The 25,722-nt window shown below is 43.9% G+C and overlaps 1 protein-coding gene across 1 annotated transcript in view; it reads right to left on the reverse strand.

Annotated features, from left to right (window-relative positions):
• Positions 1-25,722, reverse strand: part of gpc5 (glypican 5) — a 650,538-nt gene that overhangs the window by 573,260 nt on the left and 51,556 nt on the right. Inside the window, exons 4-5 of the mRNA XM_033022927.1 lie at positions 14,018-14,151; positions 11,097-11,222 (exon numbers count right to left, since the gene is read on the reverse strand). Coding sequence (XP_032878818.1) covers positions 11,097-11,222; positions 14,018-14,151 — 260 coding nt within the window. The remainder of the gene's footprint in view (positions 1-11,096; positions 11,223-14,017; positions 14,152-25,722) is intronic.

Consider the following 25,722-nt stretch of genomic DNA (forward strand, 5'->3'; position numbering starts at 1 on the left):
GCACTGCTTCAGCTAACCCCCCCCCCCCCAACAGACATGTTTTAATGATTTATTTAATTAGCACACCGACCGACCTTTGAGTTTTTCAGCCAGGAGGTTAATTGCCATTAAATAATCAATTTCAGAGATGATCAACAATGGATGTTGCAAATAGACTAATGTCATCTATGTATAATATGTATATATGCATGTGTAATCATGCCTTATGCACAGAAACATTTTGTTCAATTCACATTGTATTCAATGCAAACAATTCAACTGAAATTATGGCGCTTTATTTATTTAAGGCTATGTTTGATGTAATAGAGTCTTATTTTAAATGAACATGGTTCAAGAATTTCTTAATTTTGCCTTCTTTGATTGTATTAAAATATCCTACAAGTTGTTTCATAATGGCTAACAGCTTTCACATAATTAAAATAACCTCCCAGTATATAAGCTAATGCAGTAGCTAGGAACAAAACATAAAGCAGTTGTGCCAGCACCAAGGCCAGCAGTTCATATTGAAATATGTATTGCTCTTTAAATAAAGGAATTTTTACTTCTGCATTTTATTTTCTTTAATTTTCAATATTAAAATTATTTTAATATTTAAATTATTTAAATGATTTCTTCAATATATTGGCATACATCAAATGAGTGAGATATGTCCCTGAATATTAACGTAAATGTTTAGTACCACAGTGCAGACACAGGCTTGATCCTGTTTCTGTTCTTTCTGATTTGCATCAAATTGACCAACGGTTGTATTGAGTGAAGACGGAACTCTGTCAGCAGATTTTGAATGCCTTTGGAAATTTTGTAGGCACTCTTAATGAGGTGACCAGGCATCAAATTACATGCTCGATCTAGATTATTGCAGTAGATGGCAGCACACACTGCCATGCACCCACGATGAAATGCAGATCTCCACGTACGTGGCGTAAACCCAGACCATACAATAGCTGTGAGAAGCAACTTGATCATTCTTTTATGTTTTCTTTTTAGCATCATTATTGCAAGTTAGATAAACTGATTGGTAATTCTGAAGAAACATTCAATCTTTCCAAAAACTTAGCAAAGGCACTGTGGGTCTGTTGTTGCAGAAAACTTTACAACAAAATACTTCAATCAGCAACATCAAAGTCAGTCACTTTAATCTCATGTAATAAAGCATTGTTTCCATAATTTATCATCCACAAATCCCAAATCCCATTATATATATATGCTTTGTACCTGTAATTCTCTGCACCAGAAATGCAGGAAATGACATGCGAGACATGCATTTCAACATGACATGTCTTCTTCAATTAGGAACTATCATTTGGAAGGTACATTAAGTCAGGAACTTTACATATGTTTGACAGAACCGTGTGTATTCTCCTAACATTTCATATGGGATTGCCCAATAACAGTTTTAAATTAATTACCAATGAACAGGAAGTAGAGATTTTATTTAGATTTTGTATTTTTTTTCAAATCCCAGAATTCACTTAAGATCACAAAATGTGCCCAACAAATCTAACTAAAAATTTGTAATTCTTTATGCTTTATGTGCTACCATGTCTTGTGTACCTCTGTTTTCAAGAGAGAGAGTTAGATTTAGCTCTAAGGGCTAAAGGAATAAAGCGATATGGGGGAAAAAGCAGGAACGGGATACTGATTTTAGATGATCAGCCATGATCATATTGAATGATGGTGCTGACTCAAAGGGCTGAATGGCCTACTCCTGCACCTATTTTTCTATGTTTCTATGTTTCTAAGAAAGACATTCCGTACATCAAATCAGAAATATATATTCTGATGTGTATAAATCAGAATACATATTGGTTGTACAGATATTATTAAAGCACTGACGAAAGGAACTCTGTAATTATTTTCCAAATAAGTATCATTAGCAGTTCTTTTTCAAGATAATCAGGCTAATCAGGTTAATCCAACAGGCCAGTAGTTGCTGAACTCATGGTTACTCGTTGTTTTAGCAAGGGGACAGATTTTCAATTCCTCAGTCGTGAGGCGTCATCCTAGACCAAGAGAGCATTGAAAGATTATAATCAGTGCCCTGCATTTTCCTCCCATGTATCCCCAGCAAGTCCTCCATATTTTCAACTTTTAATGCTTCTGCTTTCCCCATTATCTCGTGCTTCACCTTTACTAAGATTGTTTAGTAGGACTGGATGTTACAATCCCTAATATTCACTACAATTGACATTCTTGGGTATGACCACTAGGTGAATTTGCTAACAATCAGACACATCTTCAGTTGTGTACCTCAACGTCACTGGGTGTTTCGGCCTTTTATCACAAGACACCTTCAGTCGAGGCAGGCCCACCGCAGGTTGATCAGACCTGGGTGTGTGTCTTATTGTTAGCCTCTATATGGTCACATGGCAGCCCAGACAGCATCTTTCCTCTTCAGCCACAGCCAGTGACTGCTCCGTTCGGCAGCATTGGCAAGTTCTTTTATTGCCCTCCTTTGTGCCTGCCCTTTGACTCCTTCTTCCCTCAGGAGCCTTGCAGTGGAACTGGCTACAAAGCCACTGCAACCCACCTCCACTGGACACGCCCTTACTCTCCAATCTCTCTCCTCTGCCTCTGCTGCAAGGTTTGAATATTGAAGCTTTTTCCTCTCATAAGCCTCGTCCACAGCCTCCTCCCATGGGACCTTCAGCTCAATGATGAAAACACGCCGACAGGAGTTGGACCAGAGAACGAGGTCTGGTCGCAGGTTGGTAACTGCGATTTCAACTAGGAACTAAAGCCTCTGACCTAGGTTAACACACATTTCCCAGTCCCTTGCTGCGTTCAGTGGGCATGAGTTGAGAGGCAAGGGGTTAGTCCTCCGTTTCTCTCCTTCCCGGATGAAGGATGGTATTTGCGGGAATGTTATCTGGGCATTGATAGGCATGGCGTTGGTGGTAATTCTCTTGCACTCGAGTTCAGCTGCCAAACACCTCAACACCTGATTGTGTCACCAGCCTTGTGTTAGGCTGGTCTTACAACCGACCAGGATGTGCTTGAGGTTTGCTGGAACTGTACACAGAGGGCTGGCTGGATCCTCTCCCAGCCAAAGATTTAGGTTTGTGGGAGAGGGAAGGACGTCATATGTGGCTCTGATAATGAAGCTCAACTTTAACTCCATGGTCCACAGCTCTCTCCATGTGATCTTCCTCCTCTCAACGCCATCCCACCTCCTCCACCACCACGTGCCGAAGTTCAGCTGGAGTAGCCTTTTGCCAGGTAGGTTTAATTGTTCCCAGGCCAAAGCCCCCTCGGCCTTGTTGGACATGGCCCACTATGTCCCGGTGTTGGAGGGCGGATTTTGCGTCCAGTACCACTGCTGCTGGAGTCCATTTCTTCCCTGTTGCTAGGGTTGGAGCGACACCTCTTATTATTGGGTCCCGGGATTCTGTTAATGTCATGTCCAGCCTCATTTGTATTCCTCCACCAGTCTTGAGACTGGCAGTGAGAGGGCTCCATTCCCATAGAGCCCTATGCTGCTGAGGCTTCTCGGTAGCCCAAGCCACTTCCTCACTTGTGAGTTCACCAGTCTCTCCAGCTGGTTGACATGGGATAAAGTGACCTCGTAGATAGTAATTGGCCACATGAGTCGGGGCAGTAGACCGAATTATACAATACAATACAATACAATACAATACAATACAATACAAATTTATTGTCATTTGAGCCTCAGTGAGACTCAAACGAAATTTCGTTTCCACAGCCATACAAACAAAGACAATGTCCTACAGACATACACACAATTAAATTCACACAAACATCCATCACAGTGAACCCACTGTGATGGAAGGCAAAGTCTTTTCTCTCCCCTGCTCTCAATGTCTCTCCCGATGTCCAAGCCCCAGGCGGGTGATGATAAGTCCCACGGCCATTTTAGGCCGCGCGGGGCGATTTACGGCCCCGCTCCCGGTCTGAAAGTACAAGGTTGGAACCCCCACGGGCGATGGTGAGTCCCACGGCCATGAAGCCGCGCCAGGTGATGTACGGTCCCGGTCCGGGTCGTTCCAACCCCGCGACACGGGCTGGAGAAGTCGCGTTGCGGGAGCTCCGGGAAGCGGTCTCTCTCTCCCCCCAGACCCGCGAGCTCCCGATGTCCCAGTCCACCGGACCTGCGGCTGCGTTGCTGGAGCCTCCGAGCCCCAGTAGTCGAGTCGCAGCAGCGAGTCACCACCGCTCCCCACGCTCCGAGGCCGGCCAGCCCCACGATGGTGAGTAGTCCGCACCTCCGCAGTCTCCCAAGCCCCCGGGTCGTTCAGGTTGGAGGCCGCTCCACGGTGCTAGGCCCCAACGACAACGGAGACCAGACAGGGAAAAGGTCGGGTCTCCCAGACAGGGAAGAGATTTAAATTAGTTTCCCCCTGCACCCCCCGCCCCCCACATATACACATTTAAAACTAGTATTAAAAAACACCAAACACTACATTTAACTAGACAAAAAAAAAAAAAAAGACAGACAGGCTGTAGGGGCCGCTGCAACGGGTGAGTCGCGCCGCCCAAAAAAACGGCGTCAAAGCTTCAGCTTCCCTGGGAGAGCAGTGTTGCTGATTTACTTGAGGCCACTGATTGTATCCTGCCTGAGTTCCACCTGCTCTGCATCCTTGAGGTATGCGGTGTACCATCACCTGAGGCTTTTGACAGGCTTCTCCAGGACAGTTGGTATTGTCTCGTTATTGATGCGGAACCTTTCGTCAGTGAGCCGACCTTTGACGATGGAAATACTGCAGGATTTGCTGTGTTTAATCTCCATTCGTGCCCATTTGATGTTTTCCTGGAGTTTATCCAGCAGGCGTTTGGTGCATGCTTTGTTGTTGTTATTGTGGTCATGTCATCCATGTACGCCCTGATTGGAGGAAGACGCAGCCCAATCTTCAAGCGTTCCCCTCCGACCACCCATCGTGATGCTCGAATGATTAGCTCCATTGCCATGGTGAAAACCAGAGGAGAAACGGTACAGCCTGGCATTATGCCTACCTCAAGATGCTGCCAGGCGGTGGTGTTGTCCTGTGTTGTGATGCAGAACTGGAGGTCCTGGAAGTAAGCTTTTACCAGCTTTGTGATGACCTGGAAGAAATTAAAAGCTGCCCAAAGAGTCTCATGGGGCACCAAACCAAAGGCATTGGCAAGATCTAAGAAAACCACATGCAGATCTCTCTTTCCTTCTTGGCAGTTTGTATCGGGTGCCAGATGACGTTTGCATGTTCCAGACATCCTAAGAAACCAGGTACCTCTGCTTTCTGCACTGACGTGTCAATGAAGTTGTTGCTCTGCAAAAAAGATGAGCGTCTTTGGGCCACAACACCAAAGAAGATCTTTCCTTCCACGTTCAGAAGGCTGATCTGGCGGAATTGGCTAATGGTTGAGGAGTTCTTTTCTTTAGGAATTAAGATCCCTCCTGCCCTTCGCCATGCCTTAGGTATGATTCCTTTCTCCCATTCCACTTCCAAAGGTATTTCAGGGCACCAGGGGTGTTCTTATAGTGCCTGTAGGGAATGCCATTGGGCCCTGGGGTTGATGCTGTTCTTGTCCGTTTGACTGTGTGCTCCACCTCCTTCCATGTAGCAGGCCATGTAGGATCTGGTGCTCAGGTGGTTGGATATGTGGCATGTCATCTGGAATGGTGACTGGCTCATGCCTCCGGTTGTCAGAGTACGTCTTCCTCAGGTGCTCCTCCAGTTCCCTTACTGGAATTCTCAGGATCCCACTCTTCTCCTTGACAAAGAGGCTTTTGACAAACTTATACGGATCTCTGTAGAAACTTGTCCTCGCCCATTCTTTCTTCTTGTGTTGCTTTCTCAGGCATTCTGCTCTTCGCAGGATTGCCAGGCGCTGCTTTATTTCTGCCTGCAGTGCCTCGAGTCCTTTCCTTTCTGCCTATGTGGACTTCCTCCACTGTTTTCTCAGCTTTCTTTCACCAGTCTTTTGATCTCCTGCTACCTCCTGGACTTGTACTGGAGTGCTGGGTCATTCTGTGTCCTCTGTTTCATGACCTTCACCCCAAATCTCTCCGCCCCATAGTTGTATATGGTGTCTCCCATCTTCTCCAGTTTTGTTTCCACACATCCCTTCAATCCTTCCAGAAGATGGACGAGGTCAGTGTTAATGGTCTCCCACCCTTTCCTCTAGCAGGATTTAGGCCACAAGATTTGAGGTTTTTCCCTTCCATTTTCCTCTCTACCGCTGACTGTGGCTGGTTGGGCTCTGGACTTGTGTCCGTTGGTGGTACTGTACCTGGTTGAGCTTCGCCTGGGGTGCTGATACCCTGTGGACTGTGGTGGTTATCCTGCCACTGGGCTTCACTCGACTGATTTGGCCTACCTCTTAGAAAGTAATGGTCAATGCGAGGCCCCACACCAAGCTCTCTCACGCACTTTTTCCTGCCCTGGTGGATCTTGAGACCCTTCTCTGATGTTATCTTTTCCCAGCCACAGATACAACTTTGTAGCTTATGTCCTGCAGGTGCTGCTGCTCTGTCAATTGCTGTGCTAGTTGTAATACTCATAGTCGATTCCGTTCCTAGGTCTGTTGCCGTGTGGTCTGTCGACGAGTCATCTTGTGCCCCCGCCCTCGCAGACTCAAGGGGTATTCTTCGTCTTGTCTTTTTCGTAGCAATATATGGGTGGATCCAAAACGCTGATTAGCGATGGATCCTGCTGGCATGAGGAGCTAGCCCATGTCAGCCCCGGTGGGGTCTATTCCCTCCGGTCAGCAGTCTCTCCAGGATGTCACTAGGTCTTTCCCTGGTTGTCAGCTGCCCTTTCGCAGCGGTCACTGGTTTGATCCAGATGTTCAGATTGATTAGCAGGACTGGATGTTACAATCCCTAATATTCACTACAATTAACATTCTTGGGTATGACCACTAGGTGAATTTGCTAACAATCAGACACATCTTCAGTTGTGTACCTCAACGTCACTGGGTGTTTCGGCTTTTTATCACTAGTTATAGAAACATAGAAACATAGAAAGTAGGTGCGAGAGTAGACCACCAGGTCCGTCGAGCCCGCACCGCCATTCGCTCATGGCTGAACACTAAACAGACACACTTACCCACAAACAGTAGACACAAGACACAGAACACAAAACACTACCCTCCCCTTTATACCGCTATCACCCCTCTCCACCCCAAGAACCGCGTGATCTCCTGGGGGAGGCAAAAAAACGGATAAAAACCCAGGTCCAATTCGGGAAAAAAATCCGGGAAATTCCTCTCCGACCCCAATCCAGGCGATCGACACTTGTCCAGGAGATCACTCAGGTCTACTATACTAACCATACCTAGGTCCATATCCCTGCCCTCTCCCCGTAGCCCCTTATCCCCTTGGCAGCTAAAAAAACATCTATTTTAGACTTAAATATATTTAACGTTTCTGCTTCCACTGCTCCCTGGGGCAGTGAATTCCATAAATTAACCACCCTCTGGGTGAAGAAGTTCTTCCTCATCTCAGTTTTAAAAGAGCCCCCCCTTATTCTGCAACTATGTCCCCTAGTTCTAGTTTCCCCGATCATTGGGAACATCCTCGGTGCATCCACCCGATCAAGGCCCCTCACGATCTTATATGTTTCAATGAGATCGCCTCTCATTCTTCTAAACTCCAAAGAGTAGAGTTCCAGCCTACTTAACCTTTCCTCATATGTCAATCCCCTCATTGCAGGAATTAATCTTGTAAACCTTCGCTGCACTGCCTCCAGGGCTAGTACATCCTTTCTTAAGTATGGACCCCAGAACTGTACACAGTATTCCAAATGTGGTCTCACTAATACTGTGTACAGCTGCAGCAAGACCTCCGTGTTTTTATACTCAATCCCCCTAGCAATAAAGGCCAAAACTCCATTGGCCTTCCTGATTGCTTGCTGCACCTGCATGCTAACTTTTAGTGATTCATGTACTAATACCCCTAGATCCCTTTGCGTTGCATTACAACGCAGCTCCTCCTCATTTAGAAAATAACTTGCCCTATCATTTTTTTTCCCAAAGTGAATGACTTCACATTTATTAGTATTAAATTTCATCTGCCAAGTTGTTGCCCACTCACCTAGCTTATCTATATCCTTTTGCAGACTCTTCCTATCCTCCTCATCCCCTACTTTTCCTCCCATTTTTGTATCGTCCGCAAATTTTGATATATTACACTTGGTTCCCTCCTCCAAATCATTTATATAAATTGTGAACAACTGGGGTCCCAGCACCGACCCTTGCGGAACCCCGCTAGTTACCGGTTGCCATCCCGAGTATGAACCATTTATCCCCACTCTCTGCTTCCTATTTGTTAGCCAATCCTCTACCCATGCTAATATATTACCCCCAATCCCATAATTTTCTATTTTTAGCAATAGTCTCTTATGTGGCACCTTGTCAAAAGCCTTTTGGAAGTCCAAGTATACCACATCCACCGGTTCCCCTTTATCCACCCGGGTTGTTACTTCCTCAAAGAATTCAAGCAGATTCGTTAAACAGGACTTCCCCTTCACAAAACCATGCTGGTTCTGTCCGATGAAGTCATGTTTATCCAAGTGCCCCGTTAGTGTTTCTTTAATAATTGTCTCTAACATTTTACCCACCACCGATGTTAAACTAACCGGTCTATAGTTACCCGCCTTCTGTTTACTTCCTTTTTTAAATATAGGTGTTACATTGGCCATTTTCCAATCCACTGGGACCGTTCCTGCCTCCAGGGAGTTTTGGAAAATTATCACCAATGCATCCACAATCCCCACCGCTATCTCCCTCAAGACCCTTGGATGTAATCCATCAGGCCCAGGGGATTTATCCAATAGTTATATTGCCTGCAACCGGCGTACCAGAGAAAACAATTTATGTCTGCCCCCCCTCAACTGAATCTCCATTTTCCAGCTTAACTTTTATCCCTCTGTTTACACATCAGGTTACCAACCTCCAGCCAAACTAGGTTAAACTCTCCCCAAGAGCACTGGCAAACTTCCCAGTGAGGATATTATTCCTGCTCTGCTGAGGTGCAAGCCATTTGATTTATAAAGATCTTTTTTCCCACGGAAAGTGTCCCAATTCCTCAGGAATCTGAAACTGCCATACAATACCATCTCTCCATCCACCCCTTCATCTGCTTTGTTTTTCTATTTTTGTATTCCTTAACAAATGACACTAGTAGTAACCTGGAAATTACCTCGGCGGTCCTAATTTATTACCTCTTTCATAACTTCTGACATTTTGTTTGTCAGACGTCATTCCATTTTCAACCGACAACACTGGCACCAATATGGACAATGGTCTCTGACCATTCATCCTTCTACTTTAAGAAGTTCTGCCAGTGACATACTTAAGTAGACATGAGCGAGAAAACAAAATTCTCAAGCAGTTTCCAACCACAGAAATGCCTCTCTGTGCCTCTAACTATCGAATCCCCAACAGAATTGTTCTCTTATTTATTTTCCCACCTGAATAGCTGAGGTATGAGTGATGACATACTCCATGCTCAGGCGCTAATTTTTTTGAGTAACCATCACCCTCAGTGAGAGAACGTTGGAGGATATCCACACTACTTCCGTGCACCTCCTCGTCCACCAGGCACTCTGTCTGCTTATGCTGAAGATGCAGTGCAATCATCTCCCTAATGTGCTATCCTAAGGATTCTCCAGCAGCATGGATGCACCATAATAACTTCACCCATTGCTCCACCTTTGAAGTAGTCAAAGCTGCTACTGGAGAGTGTTCCTGCAGATATGGTTGATATGGTCATCATTCTGCTATCCATTATATCGTTTTATCACAAGACTTCACTCACATTCATCTTTCTATCCAGCCTGCACGATAATACTTTGTGTTTGCACTGGTTTTAAACCAGTTGATCTAGAATTTCTTCAATCCATGAATGTGCTCAATTATACAGTCTTCTTTGTTCAAGACCCAAGGACAGATTTCTCATGCTCATGATGTTGAAATATTGTGCTATCAGAAATTGCCCAAAAATCAAGACTTACATTTTTCTTCCATGATGTCTAACCACAATTCAGGGAAAAATCAGGATGGGAAAAAGGTCAGAATGGGAAAAAAGATCAGTAAAAGCCAGATCAGGGAATGGGGAGATTGTACCAGTGGGAACAAATAGCAGGATAGTTATTGTGGGGTGATCGGACGAATAGATAAGGTTACAGGTAAACATTTTTGAACATTAAATCTGTGATAATTTATTGTTCTGATGTTAATCATCGATCTGAAATGTCTACTGATTTCTTCTGTGCACATTTTGCCTGATGTACTGATTATTTCTCACACTTTATTTTTCTATTTCTACCACTGTCCCTTCATGTCCTTTGAAATGTGTCCGTTGAGTTGTCAACAGCTGAAACCTTTCCATTAAGGTTTCCATCCAGGGAAGAACAGTGGCACAGCTAGTAGAGCTTCTTTCTCACAGTGCCAGGGATCCGAGTTTCTTCCTGACCTGGAGTGCTATCTTAGTGGAGTTTACACATCCCAAAGACATATGGATTTGTGGGTTAATTGGCCTCTTTAATTACACTTAGCATGTAGGGAGTTGATGGGAAAGTGTGGACGAGTGATCGATGGTCAGGATGGACTCAGTAGGCTGAAGGTCCAGTTTGCATCCCTAAATTGAACTACTGATGATTATCTTGCAAATATTTCACCTTCATTCTTGCTTTATTTAGTCAGTTTAAAAGATCTGCTTCTTTTAGTGACCAAGCCATTCTAATAACACCTTCTTTTAAAATATTTAATTACACAGAAGTGCGAAATTAGCAGACAACATTCAAATTGGGAGGACGAATGGAGCGGTCCCTTTCAGTAGTCTCTCTTGCTATAAATGCTTATATATTTAAATGTAACATTTTTAGTTTTAACTTTTTAACTTTTTTCTCTGTACGACAGCACAGAAGTAAAATTGACCATCCGACTCATTGTCCCTTTCATTCTTACATGAATCTCAAATCTGTTGAAAAAATCCAAACATCTTAACAGTTAATGGTGGAGACCATACATCTTTATAAATGGATAGAATAAAAACGAACAACACATAATCTCAATAAAATATCAGAGCACTGATTTATTAAATTTGAGAACAAATAGCTTCTGGATGAAAATCTTATGTGTGGAATAACACTCACCTCTTTACGACATCTTCTCCATTCCAACATTTTAATCCATCAGAAGCTGCTAAATCATTGACACACAGCTGATCAGCCAGTCCACCATACAAAGTCCTATATAACCGCAGACTACTGATAAATTCCCTGGAACATATAGACAGTACAGTAATTGAGAAAAATACACAGCAATCCAAACTATGTGTGATTTATTTGACACATTAACAAACATGCAGTGAAAAAACTCTGAGATGGAAATAAAAAAGTTAAGCAGAAAAATTAATGCTGGTGAAAATGGTGGATAGTCACTTATTACACTATTGCCTGATAACTAAGGCAGACAATAATGATCCTTCTGGAAGTTGCTCTATATATTTGCTTCCCTGCCTGTGAGGTATGCACAGACTGTAGCTCCCAATATGTTATATTCGGCCTACATTTGAAAAGCTGTGTAAAGAGTCCTACTTTTCTGAAATTATAGCAGAGGGCCACAATATTATAGCCGAATGGACAAAATAAGGCTGTCTGTTTTCCCTGGCATTGATATCTGGTCACCTATCGTTTGGAATTAAATGACCAACAAGTTGCCCACTTTTAGATATGGGTGGACACTAATTTCCCACTGAACCTGGCATTCCTAATGAAAAAACAGTCAAATTTGCTGCTATTGTTTGTTGGTCTCATCATCCTGATCCATTTGCGACTCGTTCACATTACTCATTACCATTTCCATTGCGATGGAAAACCTACTCCTCTTTTCAAAGTGTCATCTGAAGTCATGAGGAGTTTATCTTAGCAGATAACCTATGCACACTAGTTTAGTCAAGATAAGTTTCAAAATGAATGCAATTATCTATTGCCTCCCCTGGCATCTGATTATGTCTATCAGATTTATAGATTTGACAAATTATACATGATGCAAAGTTGAATATCTAACTATTTTTGGCCATTCCATCAAAGGAATATTAAATGCGTTCAGAGTAGTTACTTGTTTTCATATGCATCCCAACCCATTTTTACTAATAATCTAGCTTTCATTTGCTCGTGGTTATGCTTATCTTTTAACTCAGCTTGACTGTATCCCCTTGAAGCATTTTTACATCTTCCTCCCTACTCACAATACTATCTTCTTTTGTATCTTCAATTATACTAAATCTTCAATCTTCAATAATATTTGGTCCTCTCGGTGAAATCATAGGGTCATGCAAAATGGAACAGGGCCTAAAGAGTCCACTACAACCATCAAACACCGATCTTCACTAATCCTTCATTAATTCCAATTCATTCCCCTCTCATTCTCATCAACTCTCCCCCGATTCAACTACACGCTAGGCACAATTTACAACAGCCAATTAATCTACCGACCCACATCACTGGAAAGAGGGAAGAAACTAGAGCACTCACATCTTGACGCTATCACCAGTCTGGACTCTCCAGTCATGAAGAACAAGCCCTGTACAGAATTGCATAAGCTTTGGTAAGGGTGTAGAGGAGGTTTACCAGGATGATGCCTGGATTAGGGGGCATTATCGTTGGATTGTTTTCTCTGGAATGCCAGAGGTTACAGGGAAACCTGAAAGTATATCCAATTATGGGGCATAGATATGGTAGACAGTCAGTACCTTTTATGCACAATGGTAAATTCAAATACTAAAGGGCATGGCTTTAAGGTCAAAGGGACAAAGTTTAAAGTGGATGTGTGGGCACATGTCTTGTTTTTACAGCGAGAGTGATGGGTGCCTGGAACATGCTGCCAGAGGTGGTGATTGAAGCAGATACATTACTGGCATTAAAAAGACTTTAGGATAGGCATATGGATATGGAGGGGAAGTAGGTATATGGATTATGTGCAGGCAGATAGGAGCTGGGCTTGGTATCATGTTCGCCATAGATACTGTCGGCTGCATTGCCTATTCTTCTGCTGTACTGTTCTATGTTCTTTCACCTTCTTATTCCTTAATGCCTTGCAATTAAGGCCAACATATCATTTGCTTTCCTAATTGCTTGCTGCACTTGTGCATTTGCTTTCAGTGCTTGGTATACAAGGCCATCCAGATCGCATTGCAGCTTTTCTATTCACAACCTCCTGTCAAGATTCAAGAGAGAGTCCATAGTATTTGATTGTCATATGTACAGAAACATCAGTATTTTGCACTCAATTCTCAATCATGCCAGTCTATACCACTCAGCAGTATATGTTCCTTGTTGGTCAATCTCCTGCATTGAAGCTCCTTAATTCAAAACAATAAATGTCTTCTGAAAGTGCAAAAACAGCACAACTTTCACATATCTATCCCAGTAGTCAGATCCTTGAAAAGACCTGATCAGTTCCTTTCAGAAATCCAACCTGATTCCACTCAGTCCTATTATTGTTCTCATGGTATTACTTTGTTTTTCACTAGAGACCCCACTACTTGTCCGCCACAAGTCAGCAATTTTTGTTTTCTCTTCCCCTTCCTTCTTAAATAGTATGGTTATTTTTGTCACCTCCACATCTATAGGAACTGTTCCAAAATTTTGGAAGATGATAACCAAAGCTTTTACTAAAGCTACCTCTCATTAAACTCTGGTTTGTTGATTAGAGGTGGCCTTCCTGTTTATCAACTTTTGGTCTCACTAACCTATCTAGTATTTTTTTCTAATAATCATTTCCTTCAATTTATCATTCTTGGTATGCTGGTATATCTGGCAGGCTTTGTGTGTCCTCCTCCAAATAGACAGAAACGACGCAGTTGTTTAATTCCTCTGCCATTTTCTATTGCTTCAGGAGATTTGAACTTTGCGTCAAAGTTTTGTGCCTCGCCATGAAAACAATTGCTATTTTGTGCCTACTAAAAAATGAGTTTAAATATTGTGATCATATTATTTCAGTGATTTCAAAAATATCCATTTTTAGTTTGCATAAAAGAAAACAAAATTCAAATTTCAGTACTGAATCTTACTTTCGCCTGCTGGATAATGGTTCCTCATTTTCTTTGCAAATGATTTTCAGCCCATGTTTATCATTGTTAAGATCTGGTTGGTAATCTAAAGACTGCAAAGGTTTTCTAACGGTGTGTCCACAAACTCTAGTTACCTGTAAAGAAAGTAAAGGTGACCAACTTGAAACTAATAAAACGTGGTCTGAATGTTAAAAGCAATTCTTAAAATTAAATACGGATTAACAATGTATATTGCTTTGTTTTATATCTAGATCATTTCAGTTCAGCTACTGAAACTTGTATAATTGTGAACATATGGCAGAGGTAATGCCCCAGGCTAATTTAATGAATGAGAAACAAATTGGTGGTTACTTCAGAAAGCACATTTGCAATGCTTTAGCAGCATGATTAAAACCATCTGCTGCTACCAATTTGTCTATAACTGTTCAAGGAATTAAAAGAATGTGTAACCAAAGACTACTATATCAAAACACCATAGAAGCAATGAAACATTACTGCCATCAATATTTATATTTCTCTCAAATTATATCAATGCTGTAGTTTGCAATTTTGCAGCACATATAAATCACATCTCAGTGGTGAAATGTCCAGTTTATTAACTTCCAATAAGTATCCTGCAAGTCTTTTGGAAATTCATACTTGTGTGCACAAAAGGGAATATTTGAATTATACAAATGACTGATGACTTGAAGTGTTCAAATAAGAGGCTGTTACATGCTACCAGCAAGGAGCACCTTCATAAACTCCTGTTAAATTGAGTAAAAGCTTAGATTTTTCAGATTCACAATTGTCAATTTGGTTTCCAAAGCCATCCAATTCCAAGATAGCAAGGCCATTCACTATGGCAAGGGTTTAACGGTGCCATTTGCATAGCTAACAAAAGGTTAATAAACTTTGACAGCTGACTTTGCTCCTGTCAAACCTAACAAGAATACAGAATGTTTCTGAATATCCCTTACAATTCAAAAATATTGAAAAAATATTGAAAGAAAGGAATTAAGAACATTGTAATTTTAAAATGCTTCATTAAAACTTCAAGACAAAAACTATTAATTTAAAGAATGTAAATTATCCCTTGCATCCATTCAGATGTCTGGTATTATCTGGCATGAGATCGTCAGGCAAATTACGCAGCATAATTGCTGGACAACTGAAGCAAGTCTGAACTTCATTGTTGAAGTCCATGAGTCTCATTTTGGAGCAGAGTCAAAGAAATGTTGGCATAACTTAATGAGCAGGTTTTGGGACTTCCATGTACATGCAACAACCATTTTAAAGCAAATATCTTTCAAAATTAGTCTCAACAGTAGGCTCCATCTGCCCCAATGTTACCTATGACTATGGTGACTGGTAATCGTGGTGAGATATTAACAGAAATCTTGGAGTTTTATCTCATCACAGGGGCGCCATCCTGTATGGTATGGCTGCCCAGCCTGCAGCTGTCCGTCTTTTCACTTTAAAAAAAAATGTTTCGTTAGTTGAGTTTTTGTTTTTCGGAGCTCTAGTCTTTTTTATGTGGGGGTGGGGAAAGGGGGAAACTGCTTTTCAGGGTCCCTACCTGGTCGGAGAGGCATCATTTCTCCGGGCAGCATCTTCGACCCGTCCTCGCGGCCTACCAGCGGGCCTGGAGCGGCGTTTCCTGAGGGGACCGGCCAGAACCTCGGCTTCAGCGGCGGCACAGCGCTGGAGTGCTATCGCGGAGCGGGCGATGCCTTGCCCGGGTCGCCGCGCTGGAACTCCGGACTGCTGAGACCGCAGATTTGAACATCGCGGAGCTGCAGGTCTGTGGAGTGGGCAGCCACGGACGGCGGCGCTGAACTTTAACATCGGGAGCCTGGGATCTCTCGCCGAGATCACCAGTGGTGGAGCTCCATCCATCCATCCATCCATCCATCCTGTCGGCTTTGGAAGCCGCGGTCTCCGGTAAGGAAGTGGCCGTTCCAGGTATCCCAAGCCGCTGAGAGGATTCTCCCGACGCCAGAGCACCATCATCCGGCGAGAATGGCCTGGAACACCGGGCCTCCGTAAAAGCGACTGCGGAGGCCTCAATAGGCCTGACTATGGGTGGACATGGGGATGGGGACTAGACTTTGTGCCTTCCCTCATAATGGGAATCATTGTGAGGGGATGTTTTTTTATGTTTAAATTTCTTTATTACTGTTATGTTGTATTCTTTTTTTAATGTGCTGCAATGGCAATACGCATTTCACTACACCAATTGGTGTATGTGACTAATAAAGAACCTTTGAACCTTTGAACCTCATCTTTCCAACATCTTTTGGACAGATAACGCACTATTTAACAAATGCACCCACATACACGCACAAAAAACTGTAGAACAGTAGTGAATTAATAACTTCATAACTTTACACTATATATCAATCTTCAGCAATTCCTGTTATTCAGAGAATGTCACCAAAGCTAAAACAATTACAGATGCTTCGCATCTTCCTGCCTTCAATCTGAATGGAGGCATAGACTTGTAAATGCATATGAAATTCAGGCAAGATAGTTGAATGATATAACTCATGTTACTGGTACAATAAAACACCTAAATTACTGAACATGGTCGAATGTTCATCTGCTCTGGAGATACGTATTGAAAATTGTCGTTGTAAATAAGAGGGAAAATGTTTGATAAAATCTGTTAAATAGAAAAATGAACCTACCGTTACCATATTTTTTTGTGTGGTCATCTAGAAATTTGAGTTGAAGAACAAAATATGTTGTTTCTTTTGGATTTTGTTTCTTTATTTGATTTTTCCTATATAGATTCCATAAGAGTAAATTTTATCCTGTACCCTGGATACTTAGTTAGCAAATTTTATCCTGTACCTTGGCTATTGTTCTTGATTGTTCTCGATGTTGGGGAAGTCCAGAACAAGGGGTCACAGTTTAAGGATAAGGGGGAAATCTTTTAGGACCGAGATGAGGAAAACATTTTTCACACAGAGAGTGGTGAATCTCTGGAATTCTCTGCCACAGAAGGTAGTTGAGGCCAGTTCATTGGCTATATTTAAGAGGGAATTAGATGTGGCCCTTGTGGCTAAAGGGATCAGGGGGTATGGAGAGAAGGCAGGTACAGGATACTGAGTTGAATGATCAGCCATGATCATATTGAATGGCGGTGCAGGCTCGAAGGGCCGAATGGCCTACTCCTGCACCTATTTTCTATGTTTCTATGTTTCTATTTGGTTAGCAATTGGTTAGCAACAGTAAAATTACTTTGCCAGAGCATCTACCCTGTCAGATCAAATAATTAACTGATCAAGAATAAATCTAAACAGCAGATTTATACAGCCATAGGATACACCTGTAATTTTAAATGTTGCCAGCAGAGTGCCAACACAGGTTTGTCTTCAGACGAAAATGGAGAAGTATTTTATTTTATTTTCCTTCTCATGGGTTTCTCATCTGCATTGCAATCCATCTCCCTTGAAACACAAACCACTTTTCTATGATTATTAGCATCAATTGCCACTGATCAAGATGCTCTGGATGATTTTCTGCTCCTTATAACCATATAACAATTACAGCACGGAAACAGGCCATCTCGACCCCTCTAGTCCGTGCCGAACACATAGTCTCCCCTAGTCCCATATACCTGCGCTCAGACCATAACCCTCCATTCCTTTCCCATCCATATAACTATCCAATTTATTTTTAAATGATAAAAACGAACCTGCCTCCACCACCTTCACTGGAAGCTCATTCCACACAGCTACCACTCTCTGAGTAAAGAAGTTCCCCCTCATGTTACCCCTAAACTTCAGTCCCTTAATTCTCAAGTCATGTCCCCTTGTTTGAATCTTCCCTACTCTCAGTGGGAAAAGCTTTTCCACGTCAACTCTGTCTATCCCTCTCATCATTTTAAAAACCTCTATCAAGTCCCCCCTTAACCTTCTGCGCTCCAAAGAATAAAGCCCTAACTTGTTCAACCTTTCTCTGTAACTTAGTTGCTGAAACCCAGGCAACATTCTAGTAAATCTCCTCTGTACTCTCTCTATTTTGTTGACATCCTTCCTATAATTAGGCGACCAAAATTGTACACCATACTCCAGAATTGGCCTCACCAATGCCTTGTACAATTTTAACATTACATCCCAACTTCTATACTCAATGCTCTGATTTATAAAGGCCAGCACACCAAAAGCTTTCTTTACCACCCTATCTACATGAGATTCCACTTTCATGGAACTGTGCACAGTTATTCCCAGATCCCTCTGTTCACCTACATTCTTCAATTCCCTACCATTTACCATGTACACCACCAACCTTCTTGACCAATGTGTCGCCTTGGAACAAGTTCACCGTACAATTGTATTCCAATGTTTATCTATTACCGTGGGACTTCTCTCACCTGGTTTCATTCTCACTACAGTACCCCTATGTGGCCTTCATAAGGCAAGTGTGCCAAACACCTTCTTCACTATCCTATCTACCGAGGTGTCTGTGCTACTCCCCAGGGCCCTACCATTTACTGTGCAACTCCTGCCTTAGTATGTCTTATCAAAATGTGACACCTCCCATTTATCTGAATTAAATTCCATCTGCCATTCTTTGGTTCCTTTTTCCAGTTTAGTTTAGAGATACAGTGTGGAAACAGGCCCTTCAGCCCACTGTTCATGCTGACCCTCAATCATCCCACTTTTGGATCCTACGCACTAGAGAGAATTTACAGAAGCAAATTAACCTACAAATCTGCATGTCTTCTGGATGTGGGAGGAAACCGGAGCACCCGGAGAAAACGCACACAGTCACAGGGAGAACATACAATCTCTGTACTGACAGCACCCTTAGTCAGGATTGAATCCAGGTCTCTGGCGCAGTAAGGCAGCAACTCTGCCGTTATGCCACTATTGATCAAGATCACCTTCTTCACTGTCCACTATACCACCAATTTTAATGTAATCTGCAAACTTACTTATCGTGTCATGTATATTCACATTCAAATCATTAATATAAATAATAAACAACAGCGAACCCAACACCAATCCCTTCAGCACACAAATATTACAGGCATCCAATCAGAAAATAACAACTCCGTACCACCACCAACCTTTGACTCCCATTATCAAGCTAATTTTGTATCCAATCGTCTAGCTTGTCCCACATGACCCAACCCTCCAGACCAGCCTACCATGGGGGACCTTATCAATGGCCTTGAGGGCAGTGCACTGGATGTTGTTTATATGCACTTTAGCATGCATATAAACAACACCAACGGCACTGCACTCGATCATCTCAGTCACCTATTCAAAAACTCAAATCAAATATTTGAGGCACGATTTCCCATGGACGGACCTTTGATAACTATCCCAAATCTGTCCTTGCTTTTTGAAATGCATGTAGATCCTCTCTCAGAATCTCCTCCAATAACTTACCCACAACTGATATTAGAATGAAAGGAATTCTACTTTTCCTCCAATTTCTCCTTCCTTTTACAGCAAGAATTTATGCTCAGTACTGTATACATCTGTTCGAAGGGAACAGGTTCAAGGATCCACAGAACAGAAAAAGGCTCACTCGTCTGTTTAGGTGCAAATCAGTTCTATTGGCAAGAGAGGACAAAAACAATACTTGTCTCGGTGTGCGCAGTGTCCAGTTTTACAGCAGCACACCTCTCTCTCTCTCTCTGCCTCCTTCCATGGCGCTGATCGTGACTCAGCCCGTCGGTGAACCCCTCTTGTACATGAACACATCAGATTTATTAGCAAGAGAGAGAACAAAAAGGATACTTGTCTTCGTATGCGTGGGGTCCGTTTTACAGCAGAACATGTCTCTCTCTCTCTCTCTGCCTCCACCCGCAGCGCTGATCGCGACCCAGGCTGCCGGTGAACCCCTCTCGTACATGAACTTGAACTAACCTGGCTTACTGACGCCTGCCTTTATACAGGCAAGAAATCAGGTGTTGAAATGAGTTTGGGTAAGTCCTGGCCAATAGTGCTGCTCCCAAATTCAAACTGTAACCAATGGGAGGGGACTGCATCCCATCAAGCCCCCCTTTTGGGAACAAAATGCTATCAACCGCAGACTGGCCCACATATCAATACACACAGTGCTATAGCCTTGGCGCATAAAGGTAATAAACACAGCACCGCCGGTTTGGCATGCAACGGTTTAAACAGAGTGCTGTCGGCTTAACACGTGGGAATTTAAACAAAGAGCTGCCGGCAGCAAAGCCATGAATTCTAAACATAGCGCTACCAGCTGCAGCGCTATGGGGTTTAAATCTAGCGCTGTCAGCCACAACGCTATGGGCTTTAAACATAGCGCTATGGGCTTCAAACATAGTGCTATGGGAACAGCACTATGGTCACAGACTGTTTGGGAAAATTCTCTATTAACAACATCTTGGGCATTATGAATATAATCTCACATTGAAATGGTGTCCATCACATCATAACACATATTTTATATGAAACACAAGACCAAGTGGGACCCGTTGGGTCCCGTCCTCTCAGCGCGTGGTTACATGTGGGAGCGGCATGCGGCGTCACACACACACACACATACACACACACACTAACCACCCCACACACACACACACTAACCCCCTTCCCTTGATATTATATTAATATTATTAATTTGCTCCTTTTCCCCCATCCCCCGACCAATCCACTCATGCATAGCCCCGAACTACACAGGCATGGTTAGAGAGGGAGAGGAGTAGAGATTGAGGGGCAGGGGAAGCGTGCGGCATCACAGGGGAGGGCTGGTCCCCGAATGCAATACTCCACCACTCACCCATAGATACCAATACTCACCACTCCCTAGAGAGGGGGGGGGGGTCGAGAGGCTGACGGGGGCAGAGGGAGGGGGGCAGAGAGAGAGGGGGGAAGAGGGGGAGGGGGGCAGAGAGGGAGGGAGGCAGAGAGGGAGGGAGGCAGAGAGGGAGGGAGGCAGAGAGGGAGGGAGGCAGAGAGGGAGAGGGGCAGAGAGGGAGGGGGGTAGAGAGGGAGGGGGGTAGAGAGGGAGGGAGCATAGAGAGAGAGAAGGGGCAGATAAGGAGGGGGGCAGATAAGGAGGGCGTAGAGAGGCAGGGGGAGGACAACTTATTCAATTTGATCTTAGTTGATTGTGCAAGCCAGGTTGATTGCATTCGTGGAAACACGTGAATCTCCCACCTGTCCCATCGTCCCATTGTGATGTCATATGTAAATGAGATCCATTGTGATTGAACGTCTGTGAGATGGCACTGTGACATCATCAAATGAAGGTGCTGCAAGAGTCTCCCACTGTAAAGAAGCTAATTATTTGAAACAAATGATTAAAACTTTAAAAACTTTGGAAATATAGGCTGGAATGCAACAGGAAGACGTTTATCCCCTCGAGGGAAAAATGTGAGTAGCATGTGTGAAAATGGGAAGGCTGTGGCCAAGCGTTTTGGATGAAGATACAATTTAAGGAGATTAAAAGAAAGCCAACACAATCCTGCATACGCAGGGAAATTTAGAATTTTGAGAACTAAATACTAAACCAAGTGGGACCCGTTGGGTCCCGTCTCCTCAATGCGCGGTTTCAGGGGGGGGAGGGTGGAGGGGGGCGGCCTGCGGCGTCCCACACACACTAACCACCCCCCCCACACACACACACGAACCACCCCCCACACACATACACTAACCACCCCCCACACACACACACACACTAACCACCCCAATTGATATTAGGTAGACGAAAGTGCTGGAGAAACTCAGCGGGTGCAGCAGCATCTAAGGAGCGAAGGAAATAGGCAACATTTCGGGCCGAAACCCTTCTTCAGGCTGATGGAGGGTGGGGGGGGGGGAGGGGAGAAGACAGCAAGGGCTATCGGAATTGGGAGAATTCAATGTTTATACCACCAGGGTGCAGACTGCCCAAGCGGAATATGAGGTGCTGTTCCTCCAATTTACGGTGGTGCTCACTCTGGCCATGGAGGAGTCCCAGGACAGAGAGGTTGGACATGGAATGGGAGGGAGAGTTGAAGTGATGAGCCAATGGGAGGTCAGGTTGGTTAATGCGGACCGAGCGGAGGTATTCGGCGAAACGATCGCCAAGCTTGGTCTCACCGATGTAGATCAGCTGACATCTAGAGCAGCGGATGCAATAGATGAGGTTGGAGGAGATGCAGGTGAACCTCTGCCGCACCTGGAACGACTGCTTGGGTCCTTGAATGGAGTCGAGTGGGGAAGTAAAGCGACAAGTGTAGCATTTCTTGCGGTTGCAAGAGAAAGTGCCCGGGTAGGGATGGTGCGGGAGGGAAGGGAAGAATTGACAAGGGAGTTACGGAGGGAGCAGTCTTTGAGGAAAGCAGACAGGGGGGGAGGGGGGGAGATGGGAAGATGTGGCGAGTGGTGGGGTCACGTTGGAGGTGGCAAAACTGACAGAGGACTATTTGTTGTATGTGACAGCTAGTGGGGTGAACGGTGAGGACTATGGGGACTCTGCCCTTGTTGCGAGTGGGGGGATGGGGAGAGAGAGCAGTGTTACGGGGTATGGAAGAGACCCTGGTGAGAGCCTCATCTATAGTACGGGAGAGGAACCCCCGTTCCCTGAAGAATGAGGACATATCCGATGCCCTGGTGTGGAACACCTCATCCTGGGAGCAGATGCGGCGTAGGCGAAGGAATTGGGAGTAGGGGATGGAGTCCTTACAGAAAGCAGGGTGGGAAGAAGAGTAGTCTAGATAGCCATGGGAGTCAGTGGGTTTATAGTGGATGTCGGTCAGAAGTCTATCACCTGCGATGGAGATAGTGAGGTCAAAAAATGGTAGGGAAGTGTCGGAAATGGTCCAGGTGTATTTGAGTGCCAGATGGAAGTTAGTGGTGAAGCTGATTAAGTCAGTCAAAGGGAGAGGGAGGGGGGCAGAGACAGAGAGGGCAGAATGCATAGACAGAGAAGGCAGAGGGCAGAGACAGAGATGCCAGAGGGCAGAGACAGAGAGGGCAGAGGGCAGACTGAGAGGGCAGAGACAGAGAGGGCAGAGGGCAGAGACAGAGAGAGAAATGGGCAGGGGGCAGAGGGCAGAGGACAGAGACAGATAGGGCAGATACAGAGGACCCGACCCGAGCCGGGCGGAGGACCCGAACCTAACCGAGCCGAGGACTGGACCCGAGCCGAGGACCGGACCCAAGCCGAGGACCTGACCCGAGCCGAGCCGAGCCGAGGACCGGACCTGAGCCGAATCGAGAGTTCGGCCGCTCCAGTGCAGGGCCCGACTTGCTCGTTCTTTCTGCGTCTTCTGAATAATCAGGGGGGGGGTAGGGGCGGGGGGGGTGACGTCACTCGCAGCGCATGGAAGACAGCGTGTGGAGTAGACCCATTGTGATGTCATCAGCGAAAGGCAGTCGTTTTTAAATTCAAAGTTTTGTCGTATGTGTAAGCATTTTCAGTAATTAGCATGAAATTTTCAGATAAGTAGATTTTGGATTCCACGGGAAAAATCTCTACCAGAATATGTAAAAATGTTACCGTTAGCACTTCGTTTTTTCGAGAAGATGTGATTATACACAAACAAACAAACACACACTACACAAACACACATCCAAGATCAGACTTTTAAGTATATAGATAGATATAGATATAGATATGATATGATAATATGATATGATAGATGATGCAAGATATTTAGTAAAGGCACAAGCACATGCAGTTAATATCCAGCAGGGCTGTAAGATTAATATGTTAGTCTTTATAACTTAATACTAGCATTGTAATTTTGTAGTTCTACATTCCAGCTGACATCCTCAATTCAGCTTGCATAACTGATGCTGTATTAAGTACCATGAAGGCTTCACCATTCATGGCACCATTCACCACCATCCAACATAATTCAAGTTTGTAGCTTGAGTTATTTTGGTTTATTCTCTAATTCAAATAAACAATAGACAATAGGTGCAGGAGTAGGCCATTCGGCCCTTCGAGCCAGCACCGCCATTCAATGTGATTATGGCTGATCATCCCCAATCAGTAACCCGTTCCTGCCTTCTCCTCTTAGCCCCTGACCGCTATCTTTAAGAGCCATATCTAGCTCGCTCTTGAAAGTATCCAGAGAACCGGCCTCCACCGCCCTCTGAGGCAGAGAATTCCACAGACTCACAACTCTTTGTGTGAAAAAGTGTTTCCTCAGCTCCGTCCTAAATGGCTTACCCCTTATTCTTAAATGGTGGCCCCTGGTTCTGGACTCCCCCAACATCGGGGGATGTTTCCTGCCTCTAACGTGTCCAAACCCTTAATAATCTTATATATTTCAATAAGAACCCCTCTCATCCTTCTAAATTCCAGAGTACAAGCCCAGCCGCTCCATTCTCTCAGCATATGACAGTCTCGTCATCCCAGGAATTAACCTTGTAAACCTACGCTGCACTCCCTCAATAGCAAGAATGTCCTTCCTCAAATTAGGGGACCAAAACTGCCCACAATATTCCAGATGTGGTCTCACTAGGGCCCTGTACAACTGTTGAAGGACCTATTTGCTCCTATATTCACTCCTCTTGTTATGAAGACCAACATGCCATTCGCTTTCTTCACTGCCTGCTGTGCCTGCATGCTTACTTTCATTGACTGATGAACAAGGACCCCCAGATCCCGTTTACTTCCCCTTTTCCCAAATTGACACCATTTAGTTAATAATCTGCCTTCCTGTTTTGGATACCAAAGTGGATAACCTCACATTGATCCACATTAAACTGCATCTGCCATGCACCTGCCCACTCTTCCTTCATCTAAATCATTGATGTATATTGCAAATAGCTGCAGTCCCAGCACCGAGCCTTGTGGTACCCCACTAGTCACTGCCTGCCATTCTGAAAGGGACCCGTTAATCCCTACTATTTGGTTCCTGTCTGCCAACCAATTTTCTATCCATGTCAGCCCTCTACCCCCAATACCATGTGCCCTCATTTTCAGCTCTAATTTCCTATGTGGGACCTTTTAATTAGATTAGATTAGATAGCCTTTATTGTCATTCAGACCGAAGTCTGAACGAAATTGCAGCAGTCATACATACAATACAATACAATAAAAAACAACAATAAACACATATTAACATCCACCACAGTGAGTCCACCCAACATCTCCTCACTGTGATGGAGGCAAAAGTCTTTAGGTCTGCAGTCTCTTCCCTCCTCTTCTCCCTCTGCGCTGAGGCGATCCCCCAAATTTCAAATGTTCTTCAGAGTTCTTCTCATTTGCTTTCCTGAAATTCTTTACTAATCTAATTCTACAGAGTCTGTGATGTGTTGAAAAAATACCCTGCTGTCTCCAAAGATAATGCATATTCCAGTTATTCCCAGACACATCAGTGGACTTTTTCCTTGGAATGTGACAATGAAACAGCAAACAGATGCAGCTAAAATTTTAAAAAAATTGGAAGAGGTGGGCAGTAGAGGGGATAAAGGATTTGAGGAAGTTATATCAATCCATGGTGTTTAGGAAGCAATTCCCCTACATGAACCTAGTGTTGACTGAAGTCTGAAGTGTCTGTTTCACTTTGGATATCTTCAAAGTAATCTGTCAGAGGTTGCAACCACAATTCTATTGCCAGAGAGACTTTTTACCACTGGTCACGAAAACAGACATGGATATGAAATGAAATTGGCAAATGGTTCACAGCTGCCCAAACTGGTCTGATATTTTCTTATCAAAGAGAAATAGCTTCATTTTATTCCACATTGCCAAAGAGAAGCAGATGTTGCAAGTACAAATATTTGCAAGGTTCCATGTGG

The sequence above is a fragment of the Amblyraja radiata genome, chromosome 6 (assembly GCF_010909765.2).
Source record: "Amblyraja radiata isolate CabotCenter1 chromosome 6, sAmbRad1.1.pri, whole genome shotgun sequence".
In the NCBI taxonomy this organism is placed as follows: Eukaryota; Metazoa; Chordata; class Chondrichthyes; order Rajiformes; family Rajidae; genus Amblyraja; species Amblyraja radiata.